Genomic DNA, 12,452 nt, shown 5'->3' with positions numbered 1-12,452 from the left:
CTGAGATATCCACATCAACTTGTCATTCAGCAGGGCCATTTCTGTTATTCAGACACATCTAATTAAAGCATCCAATCATTCATCACCAATAGAGCAATTGAAGATCTGTACACTTTTGAATTTTATACTCCAGGTGAAAGTCAGACCAGACCTCTCACCTGAAAATGAATATCAGTTTGTGGAACAGATTACAGGATTTGTTTGCATAGAGGCACAACCACAACAGACAGCCTATAATCTTCAAAATTTGGAACCAGCAACATATTATCAAATTAATATCCAGGCAAATAATAACAAGGGAGATTCAGATAACAGCTTTTTCATCTTTAAAACCAAAGATGGTAAGTTTATTTTTTCTTTCTCTCCTTTAATTCAATTCACAAAAGGAATTTATTTCAGTACATTGGAAAATGGGTAGAGGTGATAAATGTAAGAAAAAAGAAATATCTTATCATGTCAATGCAATTACTTGCAACTATGGTGTTACTAAGTACTGCTTGGTGCAGGTTCAAATCTACCAGCCAGTTCACTAGGAAGTTTCATGAGTGAATCATCCAATGGAATAATTTTGAATAAAATCTATCTTGAAAGTCATAATTTATTAAAAATTAAATCTGCATTATTAAAATAATTTACATATTTTCTGTGAAATTATTTCAAGATTGATATTACATGTACCAAAGTATCTAAATAACTTTTTTGTAGTGGATTTGTAGGGACATTTTTCACATTTCAAATAAGTTTTCTGACCTATGCAATTGTGTTATAGCAACAGTGATGCCCCAAACACAGAGTGGTAAGATGTGATACACTGAAGAACTTTCAGGTGTTGCAGTCCCAATGCTCCATTGAAATACAAGTGATATATTCTTGGTACCATCTGATGATTTTTTAATGAATTGAATTTAGATTTCTAATTAGAGGATAATATATATGAATTTATAAAAAGTCTCAGGAGAATTATTACCATGTACGGGTATCATTCCCTCTTCTTGAAGTAAAGATATATTATTATTATTATACAGTTTACTAATTTTGCATAGAACTTAACTTGGTGGTTCATGAGGCAACCCCCAACCCCCCTCCCCTTGAAAAAGAGGGGGCATATTGTTTTACAACTGTCAGTCAGTCGGTCGGTCTATAGACCAAGCATTGTCCGCTTAACATCTAAAGAACCCTTTGCTTGACAGAATTACCAAACTTGGTACAGTGGTTGCCCCTAAAGATAGATGACCCCCATTGGTTTTCAAGTTACAAGGTCAAAAGGTCATGATTCCAAGGAATGGTCGTTTGGAAATGTTTCCACAGTATCTTGAAAGATCAAACATATTATTATGGTTGCCCCTGACTAGTATATAACCCATATTTTTCACTGTCACTTCATTCTAAATGTAAAGTTAATCCTTTTTAATAGCCTCATGGTATATATGTTTCTAAAACATTTCATCTATAAAAGCAATTTTTTTCTCTCCTTTTTTGTAAAGCTGAAAGCCAAATGTAGGAAACAATTCAATTATTTTGTTATTCCCAAAAATCAAAATTACCAAAATTTATTTTTAGCAATTTGACCCCAAAAATGAATAAAGTATTAAAACAAAATCCAGATTTAGAGTATATTATATTGTATTTTGTAAACACCTGATTTTTTAGTAGATATCTAAATTTGCCTGTCTCTTCTTTAGAACAGCTCAGCTGAAATACCAGCAGAAAAGGATAGAAATAATTCTCATGTTGTCAGGATTGTAGAAGAATAACTTCCTCCATCTTGAGATTTTGTTGGAAAATTAATAGCCTCCACCATGTGGGCTAAGTTTTGATATACATGCGTGTTTTTTTAGAGGTCCATCATTGACATTTTCAAGGGAAAGTTGCAGTTTTCAGGAACAAAGCAATCAATTCAAACAATGTTATTGATTAAGCAATGTTATTCATTTATTACTTAATAGATGTTTTCTTTGTGTATGATTGACTACCATAACAGGCCTCATATACATACATATTGAGTACATGGAGCATCTAAAATTGTGAATTAATACTCCACTCTGTCCAACAGTAAAGTCCTACATTAAAAGTGATTAATGCTTATTCACAGCCCTTATTGGTTTGAATATCATGAAATATTTGGAATTTACACCATTCATGGTCTGAAGAATATTTTTAAATTTTTTAGGCATGTCGATTCACCCCTATTCATTTACATATGTAACTAATGCTTTCGGATTCCTATCTTTAATGCAAAATCAAATGTTTTCTATGAAGTGACTACCATTTGACAGTTAATGGTGGTGGTGGGACATGATAAAGGGGATTGAAATTCAGGACTTTTACTGTCCCAGAATGATATATGGCATGTATGTTATAATATTTTCCAATTAAATTTTGAGATTAAGAAAGTTATCCTTCAACAAATTCAATAACAAGGTATTTATTCCTAAATTATTCAGTGTATAATTCTTGTGCATATTGAAGAGCATTTTTCTTGACTGAAGAGTAAAAAATTTGAAGATTTTAAAATGTCATTTAATGTCAATGGAGCTTTGAGACTGCACAAATGTAACACATTGATTTTATAAAAAGCCAAAGGTTATCATGCTCACTGGTATGAAAGCATTCCAAAGGTTTCTTCTTTTTAAATGAACCTTTCAGCATGAACCTCTTTTGAATTATTTTAAGTTTTATAGTCCTTGATATCCTTTATGTAATGTATGATGAAATTGTATGAAGACTACTAAAACGATAAAAATGGCAAACATGAATTGTTTGCATGCATTGACCCACAGACTACCATACACAATGGTAGTGGAAGTGAAAGGCTTTTAGAAGTTGGGAGGGGCAGGTGCCTGCTGACATCAATTTTATCCTCAGGTTGTAAAAACTTTTCAAGTTATCCATTAATGGTCAGACTTGTAGAAGAAAAGGTGCTTCAATGATTTTAATATTTTTTCCCAAAGACTGTTAGAATACAAGACCTTGACCTTTGACATTGCATGACAAATAAAACTCTAGCATGGATATTATAGATTTATTTAGTGCATGGAGAACTACGGTATTTTAAACAGTCTAGTTTTTGTAGTCAACGGTTGCATCAAGCCGTGTAAGATGAAGATATATAACATACAAATTATTTACATCACATAGTTCTACTCGGGTCATCAACTTCAATTTTGAAATAGTTTATAAGTTTTTGGAAATACTGAATTGTGTATATATATGTGTGTGAACATGTTTATTGAATTGGTAATTATGCAGTATATGATTAAAACATAATTTTTGGCGAATGATTTCCTTGGTTTTCATTGTAATACATGTATATCTAATCAAGTTTCAGAAGATTCTGATACAATGTACTTGTATTTCTTTCTCTAAAGAATTTCTTCTCTGACCATATGATTTCAAAGCATCTGACCATATGATTTCAAAGCATTGACATGCATGAAAATGTTTATTTTTCTTCAATAAATCTTGCATGCAGATATATGTGGAAATATGCAATGTGATTACTTGTTCATGAAATATGTTGAACGTAATTAGCAACATCCAATATTATTGCAATTTTCCGTCCAAAAAGTAATTTTTTATTAAAAGTAAAATGCCTAAATCAACTAGATTTATTAAAACATTAGACTACATGTAGTAGATTTCAAACCATTCTTATAGGTCTGTAGACATGCGCAGTGCTAAGATGGTATGATCCAGCCTTTGAGTTTCAACTTTGTGTTCTGCAGATATAGTAAACGCAGTGGATACCTAGGCAGTTTACCACCGCCTTTATATAAATATACATAAAATACAGATCATCCAATTTTTGTTAAATTGACACTGTTTCTGATTGCTTGAAAAGGTTTGTTGATACCTGTACATGGATCAACTATAGAATGGAATTGAAAATTTACACTTCAATATGATATGCACATTTATGCAGTTTTCTGTACATTAATACTTAGCTTAATTCTAGATTAACCACCAAGACGAACAATCCAAAATTATAATAATTTCTAAAATCAACGAAGTACATACCATTATTTCCTCAAATTTTAATTAAAGCCTATGAAACTGGAACTAGGTTGAATGAACACAGCCATGAACTTATCTATTAAGGTACCATATGTCTTTCCAGTTTCTGAAGTCTACTAGTATTTGTTGTGCATTGAACTTTCTAATCAGCTGCATGTCTTTCACTTTTCTGTTGTGCATGATATTTTGTTATTCCCACAAGTATGATGTTGGAAATTTGGGGTTTGAACACGATTTAAAAGAAAACACAAGAAACTGTTTCTTATTGTAGTGGTTCCATGAATATAGTTTGTAGCAAAGAAAAACATCCTTGCATCTGTTTTATTTTAAATTTCAAACTCTTTTGTGTTGCTTGACAATGCATATTCAGAAGAAATGCTAGGAAGTGTGAAGTTTTTACAATTTGAGGCATAACTTGGTTTCCCTAGTTTGAATCTTAATTTGGGTGGTTTAAGGCAGTGAGCAGGGAACAAGACCCATACAAAGTTTCTAACATCAAAACAATTGGAGAAAAGAACAGAAACTTGTGCACCATGGTTAAAAATTTGTGTTGCCAATTACCTGTAACAATTTGGCAACACAGATTTTTATTTTGCTTATTTCCCTTTAGATGTTTTATAAAAGCCTTTTGTGTATGTGTAGTGAGTCATTAAATTCCTTTTATTTTGCTTTTCAGCTCCTTCATCTGGCTATGTTGGAGGGAGAAATTCTGCTTCCCTATGCCAAAATAACCAGCCTGGTGTATTCTTTGGGCTGCTAACTGTATGCATGCTGGCATTTTTCTAAGGCACAATGCAGCATACAAGTGCAGTGAAAAAAAGATATAACTAGGAACCTAGTGATTAAGAAAACCAATGTACTGAAATTTCATAAATTACACCAGAGAGAAATTTACCGGTGAACTGTGAAAAAATTTAGAAGTGTATATCCAATATGTTGCATAACTAATTCAGAAATAATATGCAATTTGACACCAGGATGCATGGTTTGCCATCAAAGTAAAAGAGGGTCTAGTCTGCATGAAATGTGTATCGGAGACTAGAGCTTGACTGCAATCTTAGCACAATATGGAATACTCACATTTTATGTACAATGGCATCAAGTGCAAGTTGATCAAAATGTCACGAGTATATTTGAGATAAAACTCGAAAGTCAAGAAATCCATTTAGGATCTTTGTTATAGGATCTAACAACATGCTCTAATGCCAATTTATATAATTATTTTTTTTCTTGTACACATGTATAGTTGTAATGTTTTCTTATTGTTTGTAGAAGTAGAATGTTGACCACAAAGCACATTATCATGTTTATAAGTAATAATAGTGTTCAACTTAGCAATCTTTATAGATTTATTACATTTGTATAATATAGAGTATTTTTACGGGTTTGGTAATGATCTGTGTAAATAGAGATGGATCGATATTTGACTTTCTTAGTAGGCTTAAACAGGTGTTGCATGAATGGAGTTTTATGAAATAAGCATAAAGTCAACAGAAACTCATGTAAGATCTTTCTAAATTTGTAAGCTAGTTATTGTGCTTAGCATGTTATACAAAACAATTATTAATTAAACTTTTGAATTAAGGATACGATCATCTGTGCTGGTTTAATATCCAGTATTTGATTTCTTTGATATGCTATGGAATGAAAGACTTTTGGTGTATTTTGCATGGTATATTCATGTGAATGCGTGTTTTTGAATAACTGCAGACTATGTACATTGCAAATGCATAATTATGTTATATATTGTTTCTATGTGCATGTGTGTCGTACTGTGTATGTGTCATTAAACTTTCTTTTCATTCATCATTTAAAGTATCATAAAAAGTCATTAGTACATTTGAAAGTAATGTGCAATATACATGAATGATATTTCCCCAAATAATACATACAGGCCATAACAAGCTAACAAGATATAAAGAAGCTGACAACATGAACATGTAGTAGTTAGTACACATAGATAGGAGGTATAGGTATGCTGTTGTCTATACTTGGATACAGTTGGTGCCAATGAATTGACAGGCACAGACAGAGGCTAGGCTGATGGCAGAATATACTTGTTGATGTTACAAAATTTTGGATTGCATTAGTTTAGATTAATAGACAAGTTGCACTGTGATTTATTACAGTATACATGCATTGCGTAATAAGAGTTGAATGATGAAAATATTAGGTGTCATCAGCTGCCATCATTCAAAATAGGGAGCAAGAAGGTGAAAATAACAAGGGAGTTGAGAAAGCTAGAGTGATCATTTGTATTTTTGGAGCATAAAGCATGTGTTCTACTAAAAAGTTTTAAACAGTGATTGATGCGTGTACATATAGTGTATTTGTGTAAACAGCTTTGTATGTTTGTTTGCAGGTGTATGAAAACAAAAGTAGGAAATGTGTGATATTAAGAAAATTAAAAAAAGTGATTTAGTAAATAGCTCTAGAAAAATGTACAAGCTTTTCAGTGAGTTACATATCAAAGTTTGTAGCTAAAATTTACATTGATCAATGGATGGGGATTGGCAGTTGCTAATCACAAGTATAATGAGGATAGTCAAAATGTTTAGACTGAATGAGGTGTATATAGTGATGTCAGCCATTTGAACAGGCTGATAAGACATTCCAAATTAAGATGTAGTGATTGTATTTGATACAAGAAAGGAAACCAGATATGTGGTCAAGTGCTACAGCTAGGAATAGAAATCGGGCAAGATTATTCCAAAGGTGTTTGATTTAGTCATAGCCGGAGAGGGCTTTTTTCATACTTAAGTAGTTTTGTATCTTATTTTTCTGAATGTTTTTTTTTATCCACTGTGTGAGATAGTTATTTTGCTTTTGTTGTGAAATAGCTACAATGATATTGGTGCTTATGATGTTTGGATTTTTTTTTAAGAATTCAAATCTTTTTCTGAGAGCTTCTCTTGGTTTTCTATGTTGCAGTTGCTATTACATTTTCTCTTTTATATAAGCAAAGTATTTTTAATTGTTTTCTATGTGTATATTTTCACTATAAGGGTAGTGTTTCAGCTTTCTTTTTTCTCGGAGTCGAGAGTGAAATCAACGTGTGTAGATAGAGTTTGTTGTAATCATTACATGGATGAATAGCAGTGTTGTGAATTGTAGGTACATGTATGCATTGTAGCAAAACATATTCTAGTTTGTGTAGCCACTATATATAATGTATGATAATGAAAGTTTTTCCAAAGATTGATTTTTGATCTTGCATTACTTGTGATTATCTGAAGGTGGGCAGAGATTGGTAAATTTTATACTCATACTGTATTCCACATTACCGGAGAGGCTAAATTGATAGCATGATTTTGAAAAAAATAAATATTAACTATCAGTTCAAATTTATAGTTAAAATTTAAATAAGGACAAGAAGTGGAGATTTTTCAAAAATCAGTAATTGTTTGGTAGATGATTATGCTCAGTAAGAATGTTGTGAAGTGTATTACAATAGAAATATTTGGATATACTGTGTAAATGTGCTACATGATTATACATTTGTTACCATTACTGATTTTTTGCATTCATGTTTTAATAAAACAATGATGATTTAGAAAATCATGATATTGTAGCATGTGGTTTTTATAAGAGATGGCGTGACATTGGACTGCTGACAAAGACTGGACACAAACAATGAGTGTCTTCAAGTTTGACTTGTACCGATGTACACCTTCCGTATCTCAATATGAAGGAATGTGTTGGTGAAAAATTATCAGATATGCTCATGTAGCGATGCAAAATGTAATAGCATCACAAAATGAAGTGCATTCATTTCAAAGTTGTTATAATTTGCATGGTGATCAACGCAAAATGTAATAACACAAAAATGTTTACGTCTTTGGTTTTATTTATATAGATAATTGTTAATTATATCTGAAACTTTTTCATATTGCTAAATATATATTTCATTGGTTTTATCAAATTACTAAATTTGGTGTTATTGTGTTGCACATTATCTCAACACAAAATATAACGCACATTCCATAACTTCACATTGCTCTTAGTGGAAAATAGGATAATGCAAAATGTAATAAATTCACTTTATTATGTTTAACATAGTTATTACAATTTGTGTAGCTTCATCTGGAAAGTATATTATAAAATTGAGGGATATGAATCAGTCATTGGACTAAATCAGCATGAACTATAGGCAAGAAAGTAACTGAAGCAATGACTTTGTCATGCTTTTCATTTGAGTATAAGGTCACCTACAAAATGAAAGAGGTAAAATAATATGTATCCTTGCAAGACAGAATGTTTGGGGAAACTTGTTCCACATGTTATGATGGTGACACATAAACAGTGAAGCAGCACTTGTGAAATTAAGTGCAAATTTGATTGAAATACTTTCTCCATAAGTGGATGGTGTCTTTGTAAGTACAAGGTCTGCTAAGGCACTACAACTAGAACAGAATGCCAGGGCTGTCTCTGTAGAAATTGAAACTAGACTGAAGCACTTCCCAACTCTACAAGGACAACCGAAGGTGGTAAACACATTCCATGTATTTAAAAACAAATCGCCACCACTAGGTGCTTTATTTTTGTTTGTGGGCTGGATGTACAAATATTCTGAACTATTAACAGTACTATATGCCGGTAGCTTTACAGTACCAAATACAGCAGCTGAACAGACACTTTCATCTAGACCTATAAGGCTTAATTGAAGTTTTTTAAATGGTTAATTCCCAAGCAGAATTATTACCAATTCCAAAGTGATTAAATGATAATTACAGTAATCATAAAGGATTGTCCGAGATGAAAGTTGTTTCGTTTACTGATTTTGAAACATCCCACCATGATCAGAATTCTGTGTTTCTGTTTTTGATCTACATGTTGTACATTTATCATACACTACACTGTGTACCAGCATAATGAAACAAGATTTATAATCATGAAGAACAAAAGCTAATGTCTGTTGCCATGATGTAGAGACGTAGCTCACAGACAGTCTTCGTTATTCGCTTCGTTAACTCGGTACTCTTCGGTATTTATTCATATTCTTGGAATATAAATCGCCGTATCGTGTTCGACGTCCCTGATCGGTTAAAGGAGTAGTACCAAGCCTCCTATATGTCTTATAGTACAATTTCATCATACATCTAACAGTCTTCGTTTCATATATTGAACGTAATGTGTTCTGTTTTAATACGAAATGTTCACTGTAGAGTAGATGGTATTTTTGTTGTTTACTAAATGTTAGATCTAGTTTTGTTTTAATTGTTTCAAAGCTTTCATGTTATGTACATCAGCAGAGTGAATTATTATTCTAGATAAACCCACACAAACTACAGTATCTATTACGGGAGTCGAAAAACGTTCTGCAGGAGGTAGCCATCCACATTTGTTGCAATGTTGCGAGCATGCGAAGCAAAACTGCTTGCCTATAGTTTGAATGAAAGCGTCATGGTATATGGTTGCTAATTCCCCCCTGTTGTACGTAGGCTTATCCAGGTGCTTCGTTCTCAATAGGACAAATTCATGATTAAGAAAATATCACTATTATGCCGCCGCTGGATCAAGTCACAACAGAAGCATGTAAACGATTTCTTGATGCACACTTCTGGTGGGGGTTCTATTTACACCATCCTTCAGCATGTCCATGCAGTGTTTATTGTTTCATCTTTTCCCTGCTTAGTGATCCCGTTATTGCTGATCTGTAACTATTCAGTATTAACACTTCTGATGATGGTTTTACGAACTTAATTAAATGAAATTCGCCTACCGATACAAACAACAGAAAAGAAAGATAATTTTCACCATATTGGCCAAAAAATATCTTGGTTATTAAGTTTTTAGAGCTAAACATTGGGCGCAAGGTCAACTGTCTCCAAGGTCGTTTTGAAAATCCGGGCTCGTAAATTAAACATGTGGTGTTACAGTGTATGTAAAAGTACATAATAGTGTGTCAAAGACTGACTATTAGCTTTTTCAAAAGGCAGTCCCATTTTCAGTGTATTCATTTTAAAATACAAATAAAACTATGAAGTAGTTTATGAAATATGAGGAAAATGTAGGGTAAGCAACTTCTTAAAGTTTCTATTTTACATTATAATGCATAATCTCACAAAATCCGCTATTCAACATAATTCCAATGCTTATCTTGTCACAGAAAGACTTGACATCTGCTCAATATTGATATCTTTACGTATATTTTTGCAACTGAAGTCGAAACCATATTTTATTTGAGCATTTTTACCGTTTTGCAAAAATCTTGGAAAACCCTCGAGACGTTGAGTTAGTGTAAGGAACGATAACTCTGGGTAGAGATTGAGTACGCATACTTCCAGAATCGCCACGTATGAAATGTATCGATTAATACACGTGTTGCACATTCTATAACGTTGATTTGACGACAATGTACTAAAGTATGTTAATTTTTTTTAATTGAAATTAAATAACAATTTACACATGGAAATTGTTAAAAGATTTTGATAAATTATTGGATGAAAATGTTTTTGTATTGTTAATTTGTTAGGCGCTTTTTGTAAATTACCGTGTTCATGTATATGTAGCACTATTGTTTGTGCAAGTTTAGTAAATATTAGTAACGATAGTACTGTGATTTTTAAATACACCGGTTGAAGATATTAGTACACAATTTAGAACATGACAACCTGTTGTAAATTTTGTATTTACATTGATTAGCAAATTAAGATTGAAATTCCCGTGCTGAGTTAGGGTTCCGCAGCGTTTGGGAAACTCTTTTCCAGGCAGCTTTCATAACCAACTTGGATCAATATAATAAATTATTTGACAGACTTTTGGAAACTGAGTCACGCGAAATACTAGAAACATGGGAGTAATATTTTGAAATGTCAATCAATTTAATCTTTCATGAATAATTTAACTCTGCCATTCAATTATAACAAATATTTCCAGAGTTTGTCCTAACTCATGTAATGCCCATACTTGAAAGTGCCAGGATCGACAGTGCATTCGCTTCAAGTGGCCACTGATTCAGTTCAGTTTATCCTCTCAAAACCATGGAATGATTCATGACGTACAATAATTTATTTACATATATACATGACTGGAAGTAAATGAGGACAACAGACAATAGTGTTAATTTCAAAATAAACATACAAAGTTTTCATAACGACAAAATGTCAGTGGAAAACACGATTTCACAGTTATTAAGTAATAGATACATGCGTTTTTATATTTCTTATCTACCAGACAAGACTGACCAGTACACGTAGTCGTCTCGCAGCTTGAGAAGTGTGTGTGTGGGAGGGGGGGGGGGGGGGGTAGAGTGCTATACTGATACACAAGAGCCTTAAAGTAACAAATCATTTATTTTTTGAATTACTAAAGTGTATCTTACGTTATTCCCTACGTTCCAATTTTACACGCTGTATAAACATGATAATACATGTAAGCAGTTTACATCTTTATGGCATGTCAATCATTGCAATATTTGATCTTTTCACTTTGTATTGTATAATTTTTCATTTCTATTTTACCACCACGGGTCATGGATGATATTCCTTCCAAATCGTGCTGCCAGTTCCTTAAGGTCAAATTTACAAACAAAGGAATGGATGCAGGCAACATTCTTCGTCATAAAAAAGTTCAGCCGTGTATTCCAACTTATTTCAGTTCAAGTTTACCCCCAGTATTTCCTACAAATATATTTCTACTATTGCATCCAAACTTTTCAATTATAAACAAACTTTGCAGTGCCTAGATATAGACCATCTTATACGTAATCCACCAACGTGTTCTTGTTCTTCATCTTCTTTCAACTATAGTCCAGCTGGCATGTCATTACTGGTGATGTTGATATAGTTGAAAATGAGGACCTGAAATCACTTATTCTAAAAGGTCCTAAATACAGAGAACCTCGGTCTTTCAATTGGCGACAAAACTTCATTTCTATTTTCAATTCTGTCGAGGATTATGCCAGACGATGGGTTAAATATGAAAAAGAAAAACTTGATACATTGTCAGAATGGATTAAAAGTATAAGAGGAATAATAAAATCCCGCATTAGACGTATGAAAATAAAAGTACGTACCATCTATCCTTCTGTTAGATAGGTTACATGAGGAATATATTTTGGTTCCAGCTGACAAAGCTAGTAACAACATTGTCTTTGTTTGTAAGGCTCATTATTACACCTGTATTTTAAACGACCTTGGCATTACTTCCACATTTGGTAATAGTACTTATACTCTAACCGCCCTTTCAAAAGACGCAATTCTTCAAAACCATGCTTCAGTTTTAGACACATTTAATATCCCAGTCAATAGGTCGGATGAATATGAGTTACCGTACTTATACTGGATTCTTAAACTTCATAAAAACCCTTACAAAGATACATTGCTGGATCCAGTAAATGTTCTACCAAGCCCCTATCTTTGCTCCTCACGAAAATATTAACAGCTGTGAAGGAGAAACTTCAAACGTACTGTGCGGCTACATATTCCAGAAGTGGT

At 32.7% G+C, this 12,452-nt stretch overlaps 1 protein-coding gene across 16 annotated transcripts in view; it reads left to right on the top strand.

The window, feature by feature from the left end:
* Positions 1-12,452, top strand: part of LOC125678344 (fasciclin-2-like) — a 68,782-nt gene that overhangs the window by 46,700 nt on the left and 9,630 nt on the right. For 4 of the 16 annotated variants that reach the window (XM_048916744.2, XM_048916746.2, XM_056155548.1 and 1 more), the window contains 3 exons: positions 134-341; positions 770-796; positions 9,285-9,341. In XM_048916744.2, coding sequence (XP_048772701.2) covers positions 134-341; positions 770-796; positions 9,285-9,341 — 292 coding nt within the window. Of the gene's footprint in view, positions 1-133; positions 342-769; positions 797-4,690; positions 7,577-9,284; positions 9,342-12,452 lie in introns of those variants that run through there. The other 12 variants (XM_056155549.1, XM_048916747.2, XM_056155551.1 and 9 more) reach the window with 4 other exon arrangements.

The sequence above is a fragment of the Ostrea edulis genome, chromosome 2, assembly GCF_947568905.1.
Source record: "Ostrea edulis chromosome 2, xbOstEdul1.1, whole genome shotgun sequence".
Classification (NCBI taxonomy): Eukaryota; Metazoa; Mollusca; class Bivalvia; order Ostreida; family Ostreidae; genus Ostrea; species Ostrea edulis.
Note: the sequence above shows the minus strand (reverse complement) of the source record. Positions and strands in the feature narration are given on the sequence as shown.